Genomic DNA, 16,397 nt, shown 5'->3' on the forward strand with positions numbered 1-16,397 from the left:
CTCAAATCATCCAAAACAAATTGGGAAGCATACGGAATTTGTTAGAACAAGCTGAAAATATAAATGGATTCAAGATGGCTTAGATAAATTTATTGCTCAACAGTTCATAGTGTATTAAGAAAAAGAATTTTGGGGAAATTGGTGTCATATTCCTAAGCTTCAAAGCAATGCCATTGGGTTAGGCAGAGATCCTATTGGATCAAGCCAGTGCTCTTTAGTCTTGTGGGTGGTCCTCCACATTCCACCTCTTCAGGAGACCTACGCACGCAGTCTCCATAGTTTCCCATGATGAGAAAAATTCCAGTGACCTTTAACCAAAATTCCTATAGTTCCTTCGTCAATGAAGACAATTAAGAAAGAGGCCACACCTATCTTCAGTCATACGAAGTTCATTGTAAGTTCGTGTAGAGCCATTGTTTTCCTTTCTTATAACACCAGCTTTTAAAGACAGCTTTATTCAGATATAATTTACATACTATAAAATTACCCACTTAAAGTGTATACATCAATGGTTCTAAGTGTATTCACCACATTGCACGACTGTCACTACAGTCTGACTTGAGAACTTTTATATCATTCCAAAGAGAAACTCTGCACCCATCAGCTGTCACGTCCCATCGCCCCCACCAACCCCAGCCCTAGGCAACCAACTCACTCACTCTATGTCCCTATAGATTTGCAATACCAACTTTATTATTTTTTTATCCTCATCCGAGGACATTTTTTCATTTTTTGTTCAGACAGAGTGGGATGGAGAGAGAGGAAGAGAGAGAGAGAGAAACATCGACGTGAAAGGGACACATCGAGTGGCTGCCACCCGCATGACCCAACCAGGGCCAGGGACAAACTGCAACTGAGGTACATGCCCTTAGCAGGAACTGAACCCGGGTCTCTCTGGACCGTAGGCTGACGCTCTAACCACTGAGCCAAACCGGCCAGGGTGCCAACTTTATTTTTAATATTTCCCTTACTAATCTTCTTGGCAAATCTTTCAGTCCTATCCACCACTTCTTGTAATGGCCCGACATAGTTCAAGCTGGGACTATTAAAGTGAGTAAGACCCATTTCATGATTTGGGGACAGAGGAAGATACCCTAGGGCAAGGGATCTTAACTTGGGGTCTCAAGAAAGGCTTCAGGGAGTTCATGGAAGTCCATTATATTTTATGTAAAATTATATATGGACATATGCCCATTTGGGGGGAGAGCGTAGTAAGGGGATCTGAGATCCAAAAATAGCAAGAAATCGCTGCGGTCGATTTTTGGATGATGCCTGAAATTGTGCTGGTCTCCCCACGTGCCACTTCAGCTGCAGAGGCTGTGTCCACGGACAGCGTGGCTGTCAGTGAAATCTCAGGAGAAGAGCTACGGGTAGGGTGGCAGGATGCCCAACCAGAGCTCTGAGGTGGTGCCCACCTGAGACCATCTTTAAATTCAGATGAGTACAGGTATTTGTTCAACAAATAGTGAAACAAGCTAAGAACTCACTTCTGTTGCTTAAACCTTGCTCTGGGCTCGGAAAAATTCACAGCCTATTAGGCATAGGACAGCCACGTCCTAAGATTTCCTGATCTTCATTCTCTGCAAGGAAACAGAAACAAAGATCTCTGTGTGTGTGTTTTATTTTATGTACTTTATTCTTTAAAAATTGGACTTCTATATTCAGGTGTTCCCTTACCCTTTTTATTTTCTGATCTCATAAAACAAAGAGATGCTCACTGACCCCTAGTACTTAATTTCATTTGTGCTAATGAAAGAAGACAGTATGTTCTTGTCTAAAATGCATATGGTGTACAGTTTTACCCTCATCCAAATCAACAACAAATGAGAAGACATTTACCCTTGTTTAGGGAAAAGGCAAGCAGAAAAAAAATGTGACAAAATTATACCAGTGGGTGAGACCAGACAAAGGAGTTTTCAAATTTAAGAGTTTTTCTGCCAGGCAAGACCGATGAATGGCTTTAGAACAATTATCTACACATTTACTACTTAGGTTCAGATGATACTTGGAGTCCTATAAGTAAAATGACAAAGAAGGCCTTTGGGTTTATAATCTGTATTCTTCCTTCAGCGGAGTCGTAGGATTTACATTCATTTAAAAATATAAGGGTCTGAACATTTTCTGTGGTGGTGGATATTATTTCACCAATGATCACTGAGCCCTTGGATGGCAAGAACAGGTCAAGATTACTCTCTTGGCAGTAAGAATATGTATATTTTCTTGTAATCTTTCTTTTTTTTATTATTATTATTATCTTCTGCTAACTAAAATAATTAGCAAATATAGAAGGATTAGGGAATGCTGGACTAAACAAAGTTAAATATGTTTTTCTATATATTCCAGTATAGACATATATCTTTTTCCCTTATAAATCTTCTCAGCGCCCTAATACTAATTTATATTGTGAACTTCTAAGAGGGAAACTTCAGCAAGAGGTATTTCAGGGACCAACGCTTTGTGGAGCACCCTCCGGGGAGGGGTATAGGAAGCATCCTTATTGGACTCTGTATGGCAGCCTTTAAGATTTCATGTATTGGATGGGTACATGCTCTTTTAATTCCCTCTCAATCTTGAGAGTACAGGTACTGATCATTTGAAATGTTCCCTCAAATGAACAGCGTTGTAGGAACACTTACTTTGTTCAATGAGACGCAGCCATTCAACGGGTTCTGATTTGTATTGCAGGATGGCTGACTTCAGCCTGGGGACACTGAAGGCAATAATGCTGGCATCCAGGAGGAGCAAGATGAGAAACTCCGAGGAACAGTGCAACTCTCAGGAAGTTACCTGTAAAGATATTTGGACGTTTACTGCCTGTGACACCATGGGACTCCATGAGTGGACTATGGGACAGAGGATTCACCTGATGAACTATTTATTTCCTCCTCCCCTGCCCCTAGTGCCAGAAGACGGGTGTTAAGTAGTTGGTGGTTTTCTCACGTGTCTTTCTCGAGAGCCATTCATATACGGGTGAAATGAAAGCTTTGTGCATGTACTTGATACTTCCTCTCTCAACTCAGACTTCGCTTTTTTCGTGAGAATATTACTTCTGTATTTTTATAAACTTTTTGGGGGGAATGTTTAATGAGAAGTTGATTTTTGAGGGTTTTTGTGTGCGTTATGGATGGGACCAGGACTTAACACTTTCTTGAGGGGCAAGGGATACTCTTCAGATCCTGGAATACATTACTTTTTCTAATGACCCTCTGTTGCAAGGAGAAGCTGTTTACATTGTTGTTGTTTATTACATGGTTGCTATTAGGATGTGTAATAAGTCACACATTTATATATCACGTAAGTCTTACCAATTCTGTAACTCTAGGAAACTATGACACAGCCATAAAAACTCTCCTAATATTTATAATTGCCATAAATTATAAATACTATAAGTTGAAAATTAACTATCCTGTTCTACCTGAGCAGAGTTAACCATCTTTCTCAAGACTTCTATTAAAGACTGCTGTTAAGAAATGTGAATAACAATTAAAAAATCAATTCAAATCTTTGGGGATAAAACTTAGAAGAAAACAAACCATGTAGAGAAATGGGAAACAACCAGCAATTTTTAAAAACTCAAAATAGTTCTAAGCATTTTGTGTGTTAAAAAGGAAAAAGTTTGGTTGTGAAAGAGAACTCTTATGCTCTTCCCAAGAAATTGCCATCCATCCTTAAAGAAGAGCCATAGAAAGCGAATCATCACAAACCACTTTGATGAACACCATTTCATTAAAAATCTTATGTAGAGTATCAATATTTTAAATATCATCCTTTGGCCAAAAATAACTACACGTGGACCTGTTTGTTACATGATGAGAGGAGAGAGCACTTGGTTCAAGATGTTCAGAAGTCGAGATGGGATTGAGCCTGTGGATGAGGGTAATAACCTACCATGTTACCTGCCAGAAACTGTGCTCACGAAAGTACACTGGTCTACACTTGGGAGTTTAAGTGTATATATATTCCATGGAAGGCTGAATTCATTTCTATTTGGAGCAGTCAGGTCAGTCAAGAAATGCCGTTCTCCTTTTCCATTAGGTCATTGAAGACAGTTCTGCTCAGCAAGCATCTGCTGAGCACCTGCTCTGGGCAGGCCCTGTGCTAGATGCACAAAGACAAGCCATGCCTGGTCTCTACCCTCAAGAGCTGAGAGCCCGTGGGCATGAAAGCAAGATGGTTGCTTAAAATACAGTTCCAAGTTTTCTAGAACTGACTTAATTGTGTGATTCCGAGATCCATTTGCAGAGATACTGAAAATTAAATGAAGCTATTGGTTGAGGGAGCGGTGACTATGCCAAGTAATAGAACTCACTCACCGCACGGAAGCAAGACAAACGGCCACCCTCCAGTGTTGGTTCTATGTATATATACTATCTATGCCTATTCATAAATGCAATGAAAGACATGTTAACAAAATTAAAACAGAAAATGGCAATTTAAGTGCAAGCAAACTTTCTTGTGTTTGTTTGTTTTTTTAATTTAAGAAAATTCAGGAAGAAACTTGTTAATAAATGTTGGACTGTTTCTTTTCAGAGCTATTCTATCATGCTACTCAGTATGGGATATTTTTGAGTTTTCACATATAAGAAGAATTTTATATTGACAGCCTTCCTGTGACAAAGACATTAAATGTACCTGGAGTAAACAATGAACACAAACAAAAAAATAAACATATATGTGTACATACATATATAAACTATATGTGTGTCTAAGTATTTAAATATGTATACACACACATTACGATTATTTGCAGAAATTTGAGTTCATAATGAGCAACTTTATAATTTTGATTATCATTAACAACCAATGGTGACTGTGATGTTTCCAATCTATCAATTTCTCATAATCAGCAAAACAAATAAAAATAGGCAAACTCATGATGGAGCAGGAGGATATTCCTCCAGACCTTCCTTTTGTGGTTTTGATGATCATGGTCACCTTTTAGGTGAAAAGCAAAAACAAAACTCTTAGTAGTGAATATTATTAGGTACCAGGAGAGCGTATGTTAGATGATGCAACTAGGTGTTCATTGAAGGATGTACAACTTGGGTTGATGCTTTTTAAATCTGCCTGAACCAGAGGGTGGTCCTAATTGGTATTTGAATGATTTAGGTTGAGTGGCTGCCTCCTGGAGCAATTATGCCCCAGATTTCTGTAGTAACAGAGTCTCTCCTAAAGTCTGAGGGGTTTGCTATTTAATAATGCAGGACTCTTATAGAAGAGAGATGTCATTGATGGTAGGAGTGTGGTATTCCATTCCTAAAATAAACACATTGATTTTGCCAAAATATACAAGACTCTAGAATGTCTGAGGAGGTACTTTTAGTCAGATGAGATTACCACAGTGTACCTTTGGCATTCAATCCACAGCCAGAATTAAATTCCATCTTTGTCCACTAGAGTCATGAGATCCTGGAAAAATCATGTACATCTATTTGAGCCTCAGTGTCCTTATTTGAAAAAGAGAGATTTCACCACCTTCCTCAACTACCTCATAGAGTTGTTATAAAGACCAAGTCAAATAATACATGTAAAAGTACATTGTAGCCAGTTTGGTTCAGCGGTTAGAGCGTCGGCCAGCAGACCAAAGGGTGGTGGGTTCGATTCCCAGTCAGGGGCACATACCTAGGTTGCAGGTTCCATCCCCTACCCTGCTGGGGTAGTGTGGGAGGCAACTGATTGATGTGTCTCTCTCACATCGATGTCTCTCTCTTGCTCTCCCCAACACCCTTCCTTTCACTCTATCTAAAAATTAATGAAGAAATAACCAGGTGAAGATGAACAACAACAACAAAAGTACATTGTAAAGACCTTTTAAGGTAGTGAATATTATTTTGCAATTAAGCAGGGTTCTACTCTAAAACTGTCTTTAAGATCTCAGGCTCTATGTGACACATGGCTGTGTACTTTGGGAGCTCTTAATGTAGCATTTCAGTTTTGTGTCAAATAAGATTTAATTAGTTCTGAAAATAATTTTTATTTATTGATTTTAGAGAGAGAAAGGAGAGGGAGCAAGAGATAGAAACATCAATGAGAGAGAACACTGATTGGCTGCCTCCTGCATGCCTCACAGTGGAGATCGGGCCCACAACCTGGGCATATGTCCTGACTGGGAATCAAACTGGAGACCTCCTGGTGCATGGGTTAATGCTCAACCACTGAGTCACACCAGCTGGGCAAACAAGATTTGTTTTTTTAAAAAAGTAAAAATGAGAAATATTCAAATGAGTTTTTTTTTTTTTTAATTTTTTATTCCTGGCACTATGAGCGTGTAGAGTTAGTTCTGATCAGTTTTCTTTCTCCCCCATTGACTCCCTCCTCCCTGCTCCTGCCCCCTCTTGCCTTCTCTTTCCCCCCACTATTGTCTGTGTCTATTGGTTATGCATATAGGCATATAAGTTCTTTGGTTTATCTCTTTTCACCCCCTTACTGCTTTCCCTTTGAGGTTCATCAGTCTAACAACAGCTTTGTACTTCTTAATCCATTCATCTTTTTCGCCCACCCCCCCAACTCTCCTCCCATCTGGCAACCAACAAGAAGTTCTCTGTATCTATGAGTCTGTTTGTTTTGCTTGCTCATTTTGTTTGTAGAGTCAATCATTGATAGATATGTATTTATTTCCATTTTATTATTCATTCATATTTTTGATCTTCTTCTTCTTCAAGGAGACCCTTCAACATTTCATATAATACTGGTTTGGTGGTGATGAACTCCTTTAGCTTTTTCTTGTCTGGGAAACTCTTGATATGTCCATCGATTCTAAATGATAGCTTTGCAGGATAGAGGTTGTAGGTCCTTGCTTTTCATCACTTTGAATATTCCTTGCCACTCCTTTCTGGCCTGTAAAGTTTCTTTTGAGAAATCATCTGACAGTCTTATGGGAACTCCCTTGTAGGTAACTAACTGCTTTTCTCTTGCTGCTTTTAAGATTCTCTTTGTCTTTAACGTTTGGCATTTTGATGATGATGTATCTTGGTGTGGACCTTGTTTGGGACACTCTGTGTTTCCTAGACTTACATGTCTGTTTCCTTCACCAAGTTAGGGAAGTTTTCTGTCATGATTTTTTTCAAATAGGTTTTCAATTTTTTGCTTGCTCTCTTCTTCTTCTGGCAACCCCATGATGAGAATGTTGGTACACTTGAAGTTGTCCCAGATGCTCCTTATACTATCCTCATTTTTTAAAATTCTTTTTTCTTTTTGCTATTCTGATTGGGTGTTTTTTGCTTCCTTATATTCCATAGCAATGGTTTGCTTCTTGGCCTTACCTATTCTACTATTGATTCCCTGCAAATTATTATTTATTTCAGTTAGTGCTTCCTTCATTTCTGACTGGTCCTTTTTTATGCTCTTGAAGTCCTCACTAAGTTCCCTGAGCATCCTTATAACCAGTGTTTTGAACTCTGCATCTGTTAGATTGCTTATCTCCATTTTGTTTAGTTCTTTTCCTATAGTTTTGTTCTGTTCTTTCATTTGGGACATGTTTGTCTCTTCATTTTGGCTGCCTCCTTGTGTTGGTTCCTATGTATTAGGTAGAGCTGCTATGTCTCCTAGGCTTCCTAGGGTGGCCTGTTGTAGCAGGTGCCCTGGAGGGTTCAGTGGCACAGCCTCCCTGATCACCCCATCTGGGCTCTCAAGGTGCACCCCTAGTGTGGACTGTATACCCTTCTGTTGTAATTGAGTCTTGACTGCTGTTGGCACATTAATGGGAGGGATTTACTCAGGCTGATCAGCTGCAAGAACTGGTTGTGCCCACCGACCTCTGACTACCTTGGATGATCAGCTGTACCGGGCCCACCACACAGAGCAAGACTTACTTCAGCAGGGCTCCGGTACCCACTGAGTCCACACCTTTAATGTGTCGTTTGTGGAGGTGGTTGGGTGGTGGTGCTTCAATATGGTCAGAAGCTGTCCACTGGGTGTACTGGCTTTGGGGTCAGCCACTGCCTGTGTTCTACCCAGAGCCACCAGGCATAAGCTACAAAGTAATCTGCAGATGGCTGCTTCTTGTGCTGGGCTTGGAGGTGCCCAGGCAAAGCCAAGCGGTGAACCAAGGCTGGCTGCTTCTAGTGCTGGCCTGGGGCAACTTAGCGAGAGGTATGAGGCCAGATGCTGCTTGTTTAAGAGAATTTCGGAAAATCTGAAGCAGGAGCCAAGAGAGGCCAATCCTATGGTAAAGCCACTGGAAACAGGTTGGGTGGGCCTGAAAGTTGGGTGGGGCGGTGCCTCAGGGAATCACCAGGGCGGAGCAAACAGTGTGAGCCAGGTTGCTGGAATCCCGGATATGGTGCCCCTTGGGGAAAGGGCTCACCAAAAGAACAACGGCCTCCACCAGCAAGTCTGTCCGGGTTTCCAGCTCTTGCCAGATGCCAAACAACTCAGTTCTTCCCCAGTATATCTCTGGTGCCTTTCAAGCTGCCTCCCTAACACTGGAGCCCAGAAGGAGCGTGTCTGAGTAAGTCCGTGCGCGGGCCCTTTAAGGAGCTGCCTGGGGCTCCAGCCGCCTCAGCTTCCCTGAGCCTCAGTTCCCGCTGGTTTTCCAGCCAGAAGTTATGGGGATTCTCTTCCTGGCACTGGAACCCTGAGCAGGGCACCTGGTGTGGGACAGGGACCCCTCAATCCTCAGGGAGGACCTTCCCAGCCGAGGTGTCCTCCTGATTTTATCCGCCACACGTGGGTGTGGGACCAGCCCGTCCGCCTCCGCCCCTCCTATCAGTCTGGATGTGGCTGCTGCTTTAATTCGTTGTTGTAGGACTGCCATTCAGCTCGGTGTCAGGTGGTTCTGAATGATGGTGGTTGTGTGGTTTCGTTGTAATTCTGATGTGGTTGTGGGAGGAGGCGATACTGTGTTTACCTACCGCCGTCTCCACAGAAGCCCAGTTCTGGTCTGTTTCTAACATCAGTTGCTCTCACTCTGGTTGAAGACAGGAAGGCAAAATAAAGAAACCAAGTGGGTAAAACGTAAATGAGCTTAGAGAAAAGTAGGGCAAAAATAAATCTAATTAAGAGGCTAGCTCTTGAAAGAACTTAGTTTACTACAGGGGGACAAGAAGAAAAAAATAATTTTTTTTAGAAGTCTTTTCTTTCTTTCTGTTTAGAGAGAGAAGAAGGGAGAGGGAGAAAGAGATAGAAACACTGATGAGAGAGAACACTGATTGGCTGCCTCCTGCACGCCCCCCACTGGGGGCCTGGCCCACAACCTGGGCATGTGCCTTGACCAAGAATCGAACCGGTGACCTCTTGATGCATGGGTCGACATCAACCACTGAGCCACGCTATCCAGGCAAAAGTTGACTTTTAAAATCCAAAGTATGTCATTTATTTTACAGCCATTCAAGGTGGTAATGATAGGAAACGTCTTGGAATTTAAGGCTCACCAGGAAATAGCTTTCTCCAGCTGCCTCTAAAATCTGCCTGCGGAAGTCTAGACAGTACTTGGACCTCAAACAAAAATATTTACTTTTCTTTTTTATCCTCACACGAGGACATTCTTCCATTTTTTGTTCAGATACAACGGGAGGGAGAGAGAGAAAAGAGAGAGAGAAACATCGACGTGAAAGGAACACATCAACTGGTTGCCACCTGCATGACCCAACCAGGGCCGGGGACAAACTGCAACCGAGGTACATGCCCTTAGCGGGAACCGAACCCGGCTCTCTCTGGACCGCAGGCCGACGCTCTAACTGCTGACTGAGCCAAATGAATATTCCCGCTGCCGGCAGGCTCCTTCTTCCTGACCCTGGTGCAGTTCTGAGAAGCAGAAGAGTCAGAACACACAGGGAGTATTTGTAAGAAGTGATTCGTCGCTAGGATAGTAGAGTGCCAGTCCTTTTGGTGGGAAAAAGAAATTCCTACCGTTGTCAATCCCGCCAAAATGTAAAGGCTAACTCAACTTCCCTGTAGAACTTAGCACATAAGACTAATGTCCCTTGTTTTAAGACACTATTCGGCTCCTTCCCTAAATGAACTTACCACAAATTTTGGATGAAACCTCAAAATTAAAATAGAGTTAAGATAAAACAAAAACCCAGGACATACTAAAGAAAAAAGAGACAGTTAAACAAATGTCAGAAAACCTCTCACCTAAAGACAAAAAAAACAAAAACAAACGAAACACAAAAAACCAAACCAAACCAACCAAGCAACACTGTTACAGAGCATATGAAAACTGTTTCTCCAAGAAACGAATTCATTCAATCCACAGAAACCATGGTAATAATAAATGTTTATTGTTGTGTTAAGCTATTTCTAGGATATTTTGTTACATAGTAGATACCTAACACGATATCCCATTGGGGGATCAAACCATAACCTTTGGGTTATCTACTCTACTACACAGAAATACTTTATCTATCTACCAGATAAAAACACTAGCATCTATCAAGTTTTCTTCAAGTTAGCAATCGAGCCCTAATCCATAATAAATTGTATATTAAGTGATCTCTGCACTATTGACATTTAGGTCCAGATAGTGATCTGTTGGGGAGGGGTGGGAGCTGTCCTATGCATTACAGGGATTTAACAGCATCCTTGGCCTCTGCCCACCAGAGGAAGATGTCAGCTAGCATTTTCTCTTCTTGCTTACGTTGTGACAACCAAAAATGCCTTGAGACATTTTCAAATGTCCTCTGTGGAGAAAAATTACCCCTGAATAAGAACCGCTGCCCATGCATCAGAACCATCTGGAGGTCTTTCACAAACAGATTGATGGGCCCTATCCACAGTTTGTGATTTTGTAGGCTGGGGGTGGGGTGGGGTGGCGGGGCGGGAGCTGCTGAGAACGTGCATTTCTTTTTTCTCTTGCTTTTTAAAAAATTTATTTTTATTGTTGAAAGTATTACAGAGGTCTCTCTTTGTTCTCCCATTGACCTCCTCCACCCCACTCCGCCCCCCCCCAATACCTTCACCACACCACTGTCTGTGTCCATTGGTTATGTATATATAAGTTCTTTAGTTTATCTCATCCCATTCCCCTCCCTCTCCCCTCCGAGATTCATCGGTCTGTTCCCTGCTTCCATGTCTCTGGATCTATTTTGTTCGTCAGTTTATTTTGTTCATCAGATTCCACACATAAGTGAGAGCATGGGGTACTTGTCTTTCTCTGACTGGCTTATTTCGCTCAGCATAATACTCTCCAGGGCCCTCCGTACGAGAACTTGCATTTCTAACAAGTTGTCAGATGGTGCTGGTGCTTCTGCTGCTGTGGGTCTGCCCCTGAAAACCACTGCTCTAGAAAATCCCGAGCCTTGAGCAAGCTTTGAGATGCTGCTCTAGAATCACAGCCAAAGGACATGCAGTCATCTTTTGCCTTATTTCCATGTTTTGGATGACTTTTCTTAGTAATTATGTTTTTCTCTTTTTAAAAAAATTATGTTTTTATTGATTTAGAGAGAGAGAGGAGGGGAAAGGGAGAGGGAGAGAAACATCGATGTGAGAGTGCATTACTGATTGGCTGCCTCCTGCATGTCCCAAGCCCACAACCCAGGCATGTGCCCTTGACTGGGAATTGAACCAGCAACCTCCCAGTGCGAGGGATGACACCCAACCAACTGAGCCACACCGGCTAGGGTGAGAACCAGTATTTTAAAACTCCTAATATAGTCAGTCCTTTTTCCAGTAATTTCCCTATAGCTCTTATTTTTTCCTATAGCCAAGATGACTTTACACTCACAAGGTAGGAGAGGTTATATCTTCGAAAGGGCATTGTCTGGTGTACAATATGCAGAGATCTGTGGTCTAGGACAGTGGATAAATAATGTATGTCCCTCAGACACACCTGAGACATTTACCAATTAGTGTTCTTTAAGCCCTTCTGCTCAACTACACTTTTAAATTTATGTACAAAATATGTTATCATAAATGTAGAAAGGTTTATTATTTGCTGTAAAATGAAGTGGGCAGCAACTGTGACTGGAATATCTCATAACATGATCTGATAAGTTTTAACCACTTTACTGCATAAAGACCCCTGGATCTGAAAGAAGTCATTTAACATTTGATCTGTTTTATCCAATGTATTTTCATAGATTTAGTTGTTGTAAAAGAGTTGTATTTAAAGGAGTTGTACAACTAAGATATACGGTTTTGGTTGCTCTGAACTCAGACTCTCCTTAGGCCAATTTTTTACATAAGGAGATTTAAAGGGCGAGAATGCTTTGAATAGATGTTAAAGGAGGCTGCCTTGAACCAGTATTTGGACTTGTCTGTTTGACACATTCAGGATTTTACACCCTGGGGCATCTCACAAGAGGATGATGTGAGATTAATTTGTGGTGTTTTGTTGTGTAAAATTTTCTCAGCTAATCTGGGGAAAGAGTACTTATGGAAGAATCTGGGAATTGATGCCCTGGTTTAAAGCCATCCATCCAAGCACCATATCTCTTGCAATGACTTTGTGTATCATTGCTTATTCTACTTGAATAAAAACACGATGCTAAACCCAGGCATCATCCTACCTTATTTACTGTGTTGTTTTTTTTTTGGGGGGGGGGTGCCCAACTAGAGGGAATATTCAAATGAGGTATAGAAAGAATTCTGTTACATGAGCCAATGATCAGTGAGTCTCCTAATCTTCAACTCATTCCCTTTGCCTCCTTGACAAACTGTGGGCAATCAGGGTATTTTAGGCTGTTTTGAAGTTGTACGGAGTGCTATGCACTTTGGAACATTTGTTCCAAACTTGAATTAGGAAGGGAACATACTCTCCTAAGGTCCTGTTTAAGGTGTTGCTGAGTAGTAGTTACCTGTATGGATAACAACGAAAGTGAGAGCATATTATGTACTATACGTTGTGGTAGGCATTTTACAGATTATCACACTTGATCTGTACAGCTACTCTATCAAGGTGGGAATTAGTACCCTCACTTTACAGACCATAGAGAACAGTTCCACGACTTGAAACCATTCTACTTCATCATCATTATAAATAAGATTATAAAATAGCCCTCCCTCATCCTTTTAGGTTGGGATTGACTTTGTTTCATTTGATTTTTTTTTTCATTAGTTTCTGATAATGGAGGTTGTTAGAATGAAACTGATTTCTCTGTAGTTCATTAGCGTAGCTGACTTGTGATTGGCCTTCTACCCCGCCTGAACTGTTATCTATTGAGAAAGGGCCCAAGGCCTGAGGAGACATTAGAGATGGTGTTAGCTAAGGTCTCGATTGTGCTGGGTGCTATGCATAACTGGGAGTAAATGTATCTGCTCAGAGGACTTGACAGTACTTTTCATACCTTTCCCCAGAAAAGCCGATCTCAACCATCTCATAAGTACCTCATAAGAAAGAGCATTGATGCAGTGATTGCTAGAGGTATAGATTAAAATACCTTTTGATAAGACTGAAATCATTCATCCCCCCAACCCTTTCCCCCTTTTCCTAATTTTGGTTACAATTAATGGTATGGTCACCCACTCAATTACAAAACAAAGAAACCAGGAGTCATACTAAATGTCTTATTCTTATGCCAACCAGTAAGTCCGTAGTTTTACCTCTTAAATATTTTCCAAATTTGTCCCCTCTCCATCCCTATTATTATACATTAGGTTAAACCCTATGCTTTTCATTCCAATCTTTGCCCCCTGCCTTAAATCTATTTTGTACTCATTAGTCAATGATTTATACAGAATCCAAATGCGTCCATGCCTTGGCATACCAAAGTACATGACCCTGGTCTAAGACTACATTTAGAAGGGTATGCAGAGCCCTCTATTACCTAGCCAGCCCGTGCCCTTGCCAGCTTTCCTGCCAATTTCCACCGCAGGTGAGCAGTACTGAACGCTGCCGTCCTAATACCCTGGCAGCTTACATTTTTTTATATTATGCTACAATTATGTTTCTGGCTCTGCCACTGGACATTTTCCAAGGCAGGGACTTTCTAATTTGTCTTTGTGCCTCAAATGCCCAGCACAGCGCCTGGACTGTAGCAGGCACCCAAGTGTTTATGGAACTGAACTGCAGGCCTTTTTCTTGAAGAAAGTATAATACAATTTAACCAAATACTGGTCATTGTAAAACTCTTTTTCTCACGATTTCCCCTCCAATTCCAGGCTTTTTCATTTATATATAGTGGGCAGGGAATAATTTAGTGGGGATGTTCTCATGCCAACAGTTAGGTTTACGCAATGTGTCTTACCAACATAATTTTGCAGGAGACTGAAAGTACCCGGGGCGAATAAATGAGTTCAAACACTGCCATGCACACCTGCTTCAGCCAGTGACTGGACATGTAGGAAGGCACAGCTGCACAACAAAACAAACATTTCTAGTGATCAGAATCACAAGAGAAACAAGGAAAGCACGGGGGAAAAGCTTTACAGAACGTTCTTCTGGCCCTGGCCGGTTTGGCTCAGCGGTTAGAGCGTCGGCCTGCGGTCCTGAGAGACCCGGGTTCGGTTCCCGCTAAGGGCATGTACCTCGGTTGCAGTTTGTCCCCGGCCCTGGTCGGTTGTGTGGGTGGCAGCCACTCGATGTGTCCCTTCACATCGATGTTTCTCTCTCTCTCTCTCTCTGTTCCTCTCTCTCCCTCCCACTCTACCTGAACAAAAAATGGAAAAAAAAAAATGTCCTCTGGTGAGGATAAAAAAAAAAAAAAAAAAGAACGTTCTTCTGTGATGACTGTCATTTTTCTATTTAGGTAAACCTAAACAAAAGGCTTTTTCTGTTAGAAAAACAAATTAATAAAGTACAAATTATTTAAGGAAAATGTGATTATGTACACACGTTTAAAACACATTCTCAGCTCAGCTGGTTGAGCACTGTCCCACGCACCGAAAGGGTGCTGGTTTGATTCCCGGCCAGGGCACACACCCAGGCTGTGGGTCTGACCTCCCAGTCGGGGGGTGTACAGGAGACATGTTTCTCTCTCACTCTCTCCCTTCCTTCCTCTCTAAAATCAATAAAAACAGCCCTGGCCGGTTTGGCTCAGTGGTTAGAGCATCAGCCTGCGGTCCAGAGAGACCCGGGTTCGGTTCCCGCTAAGGGCATATACCTCGGTTGCAGTTTGTCCCCGGCCCTGGTTGGTCGTGCGGGTGGCAGCCACTCGATGTGTTCCTTTCACGTCGATGTTTCTCTCTCTCTCTCTCTTCCTCTCCCTCCCTCCCATTCTATCTGAACAAAAAATGGAAAAATGTTCTTGGATGAGGATAAAAAAAATAAATAAAATCAATACAAACATATTTAAAAAAATAATGTAAAAGCTATGTCGACCACAAATACGTTTCAAAAGGATACATACGTAAAGTATCCAGAAAGAAGAGCACAACCTAAAAAAAGTAATAAAAGAATCTCAGTATAAGAATGTGTATAAGTGAACTGGGCAGTGGGGAAATAGTTAATGATTTCAGATGCTTTCCCTCAGCAGGAATTGACTTTATTCTGTGCCCACACAGTTAGACATCGTTTGGTCTTTGGATCTAGAGCAAGAAATTAAAATGATAGTGGCATAACATTGGCAATCTTCATAGTGTTGACATCCTGTTCTAGTTCCCGCCACAGGGAGGAAACAAAGCACTAACAAAGGGTCCTGTTTGTTTCAGTCTGTCTGTGTGAGAGACAGTATCTTAAGATGTCAGGTCAAAAACTTCCTCCTAATAATGTTGTTTCTCTAAGAAATTCCCACATACCCTACCTCTGTACATTATTATTTACTACAAGTTAAGGTTAAGAATGTAAGATCAACAGACATATTCTATTTTAAAAATCTAATACATTTATTACTTTAACAAAACTAACTGGTGGTTTGAAACATTCTATTTCTAAAGAAGATAATCTATGTCACAGAGAAACTAAAAGACAATTCTTTTATGGCTTCATAATGTGAAAATTCTAGTTTGAAGCAGAAAATGAAGATATAAATTTTAGAGTCATCATGCAGAAATCTATTACTTTCTTACATGCTTATATTTGAAGAGCAATCTGTTAACCACAGAAATCCTTATTATATGTCAAAATAATGCAACATGGTCATTAGGTATATTGCAGGGTCTGAGGCTACAAAACAGATGAAAGCAAATGCTAACATGAAAGTATTTTAAGATAAACCTGGGCAGTTTTATGTTTAATAAGAAACTCCTATACGTAGTAAACATTATAACAGCACAGAGACCAAAACTCAAAACTTTCAAGACAGAACTTAAAATCTTTAATGGTTTGATAAGTTTTAAAAATTATCTTCAAGTTTGAACATTTTAGAAAGGTAAGTGCTAGCTGAAAAATCTAACTAACAGGTCAAATGAACAAAATGATCAAGGGAGGCATTCAAATGGTTTTAGCTATCCAAATGTGCTTAACTCAACAGTAAATAGAATATTTTTAATGGTAAGACGGCTCAATTCCTTATTCTAAAAACCCCAATTTAGTAGAAAAAGGAAATACTATTTTTTACAAATATAAATTTATGTTTTTG

General features: G+C 41.0%; 1 protein-coding gene and 1 long non-coding RNA gene across 7 annotated transcripts in view; one reads left to right on the plus strand and one right to left on the minus strand.

Annotated features, from left to right (window-relative positions):
* The window catches only part of RASGRP3 (RAS guanyl releasing protein 3), a 75,409-nt gene extending 72,088 nt beyond the window's left edge, over window positions 1–3,321 (plus strand). For 4 of the 6 annotated variants that reach the window (XM_036262388.1, XM_036262394.1, XM_036262390.1 and 1 more), the window contains exon 18: window positions 2,686–3,320. In XM_036262388.1, the coding sequence (XP_036118281.1) occupies window positions 2,686–2,694 (9 nt within the window). In that variant the 3' untranslated portion in view covers window positions 2,695–3,320. Of the gene's footprint in view, window positions 1–2,685 lie in introns of all 6 variants that reach the window. The other 2 variants (XM_036262393.1, XM_036262391.1) reach the window with 1 other exon arrangement.
* LOC118630521 lies at window positions 1,485–14,208 on the minus strand. Its single transcript, XR_004959663.1, has 3 exons — window positions 14,127–14,208; window positions 2,637–2,787; window positions 1,485–1,580 (listed from the first exon to the last, which is right to left on the minus strand). It is a non-coding gene; the product is annotated as an uncharacterized LOC118630521 (long non-coding RNA).
* Between the last annotated feature and the right edge of the window lie 2,189 nt (window positions 14,209–16,397).

This window comes from Molossus molossus, unplaced genomic scaffold (assembly GCF_014108415.1).
Source record: "Molossus molossus isolate mMolMol1 unplaced genomic scaffold, mMolMol1.p scaffold_m16_p_15, whole genome shotgun sequence".
Taxonomy (NCBI): Eukaryota; Metazoa; Chordata; class Mammalia; order Chiroptera; family Molossidae; genus Molossus; species Molossus molossus.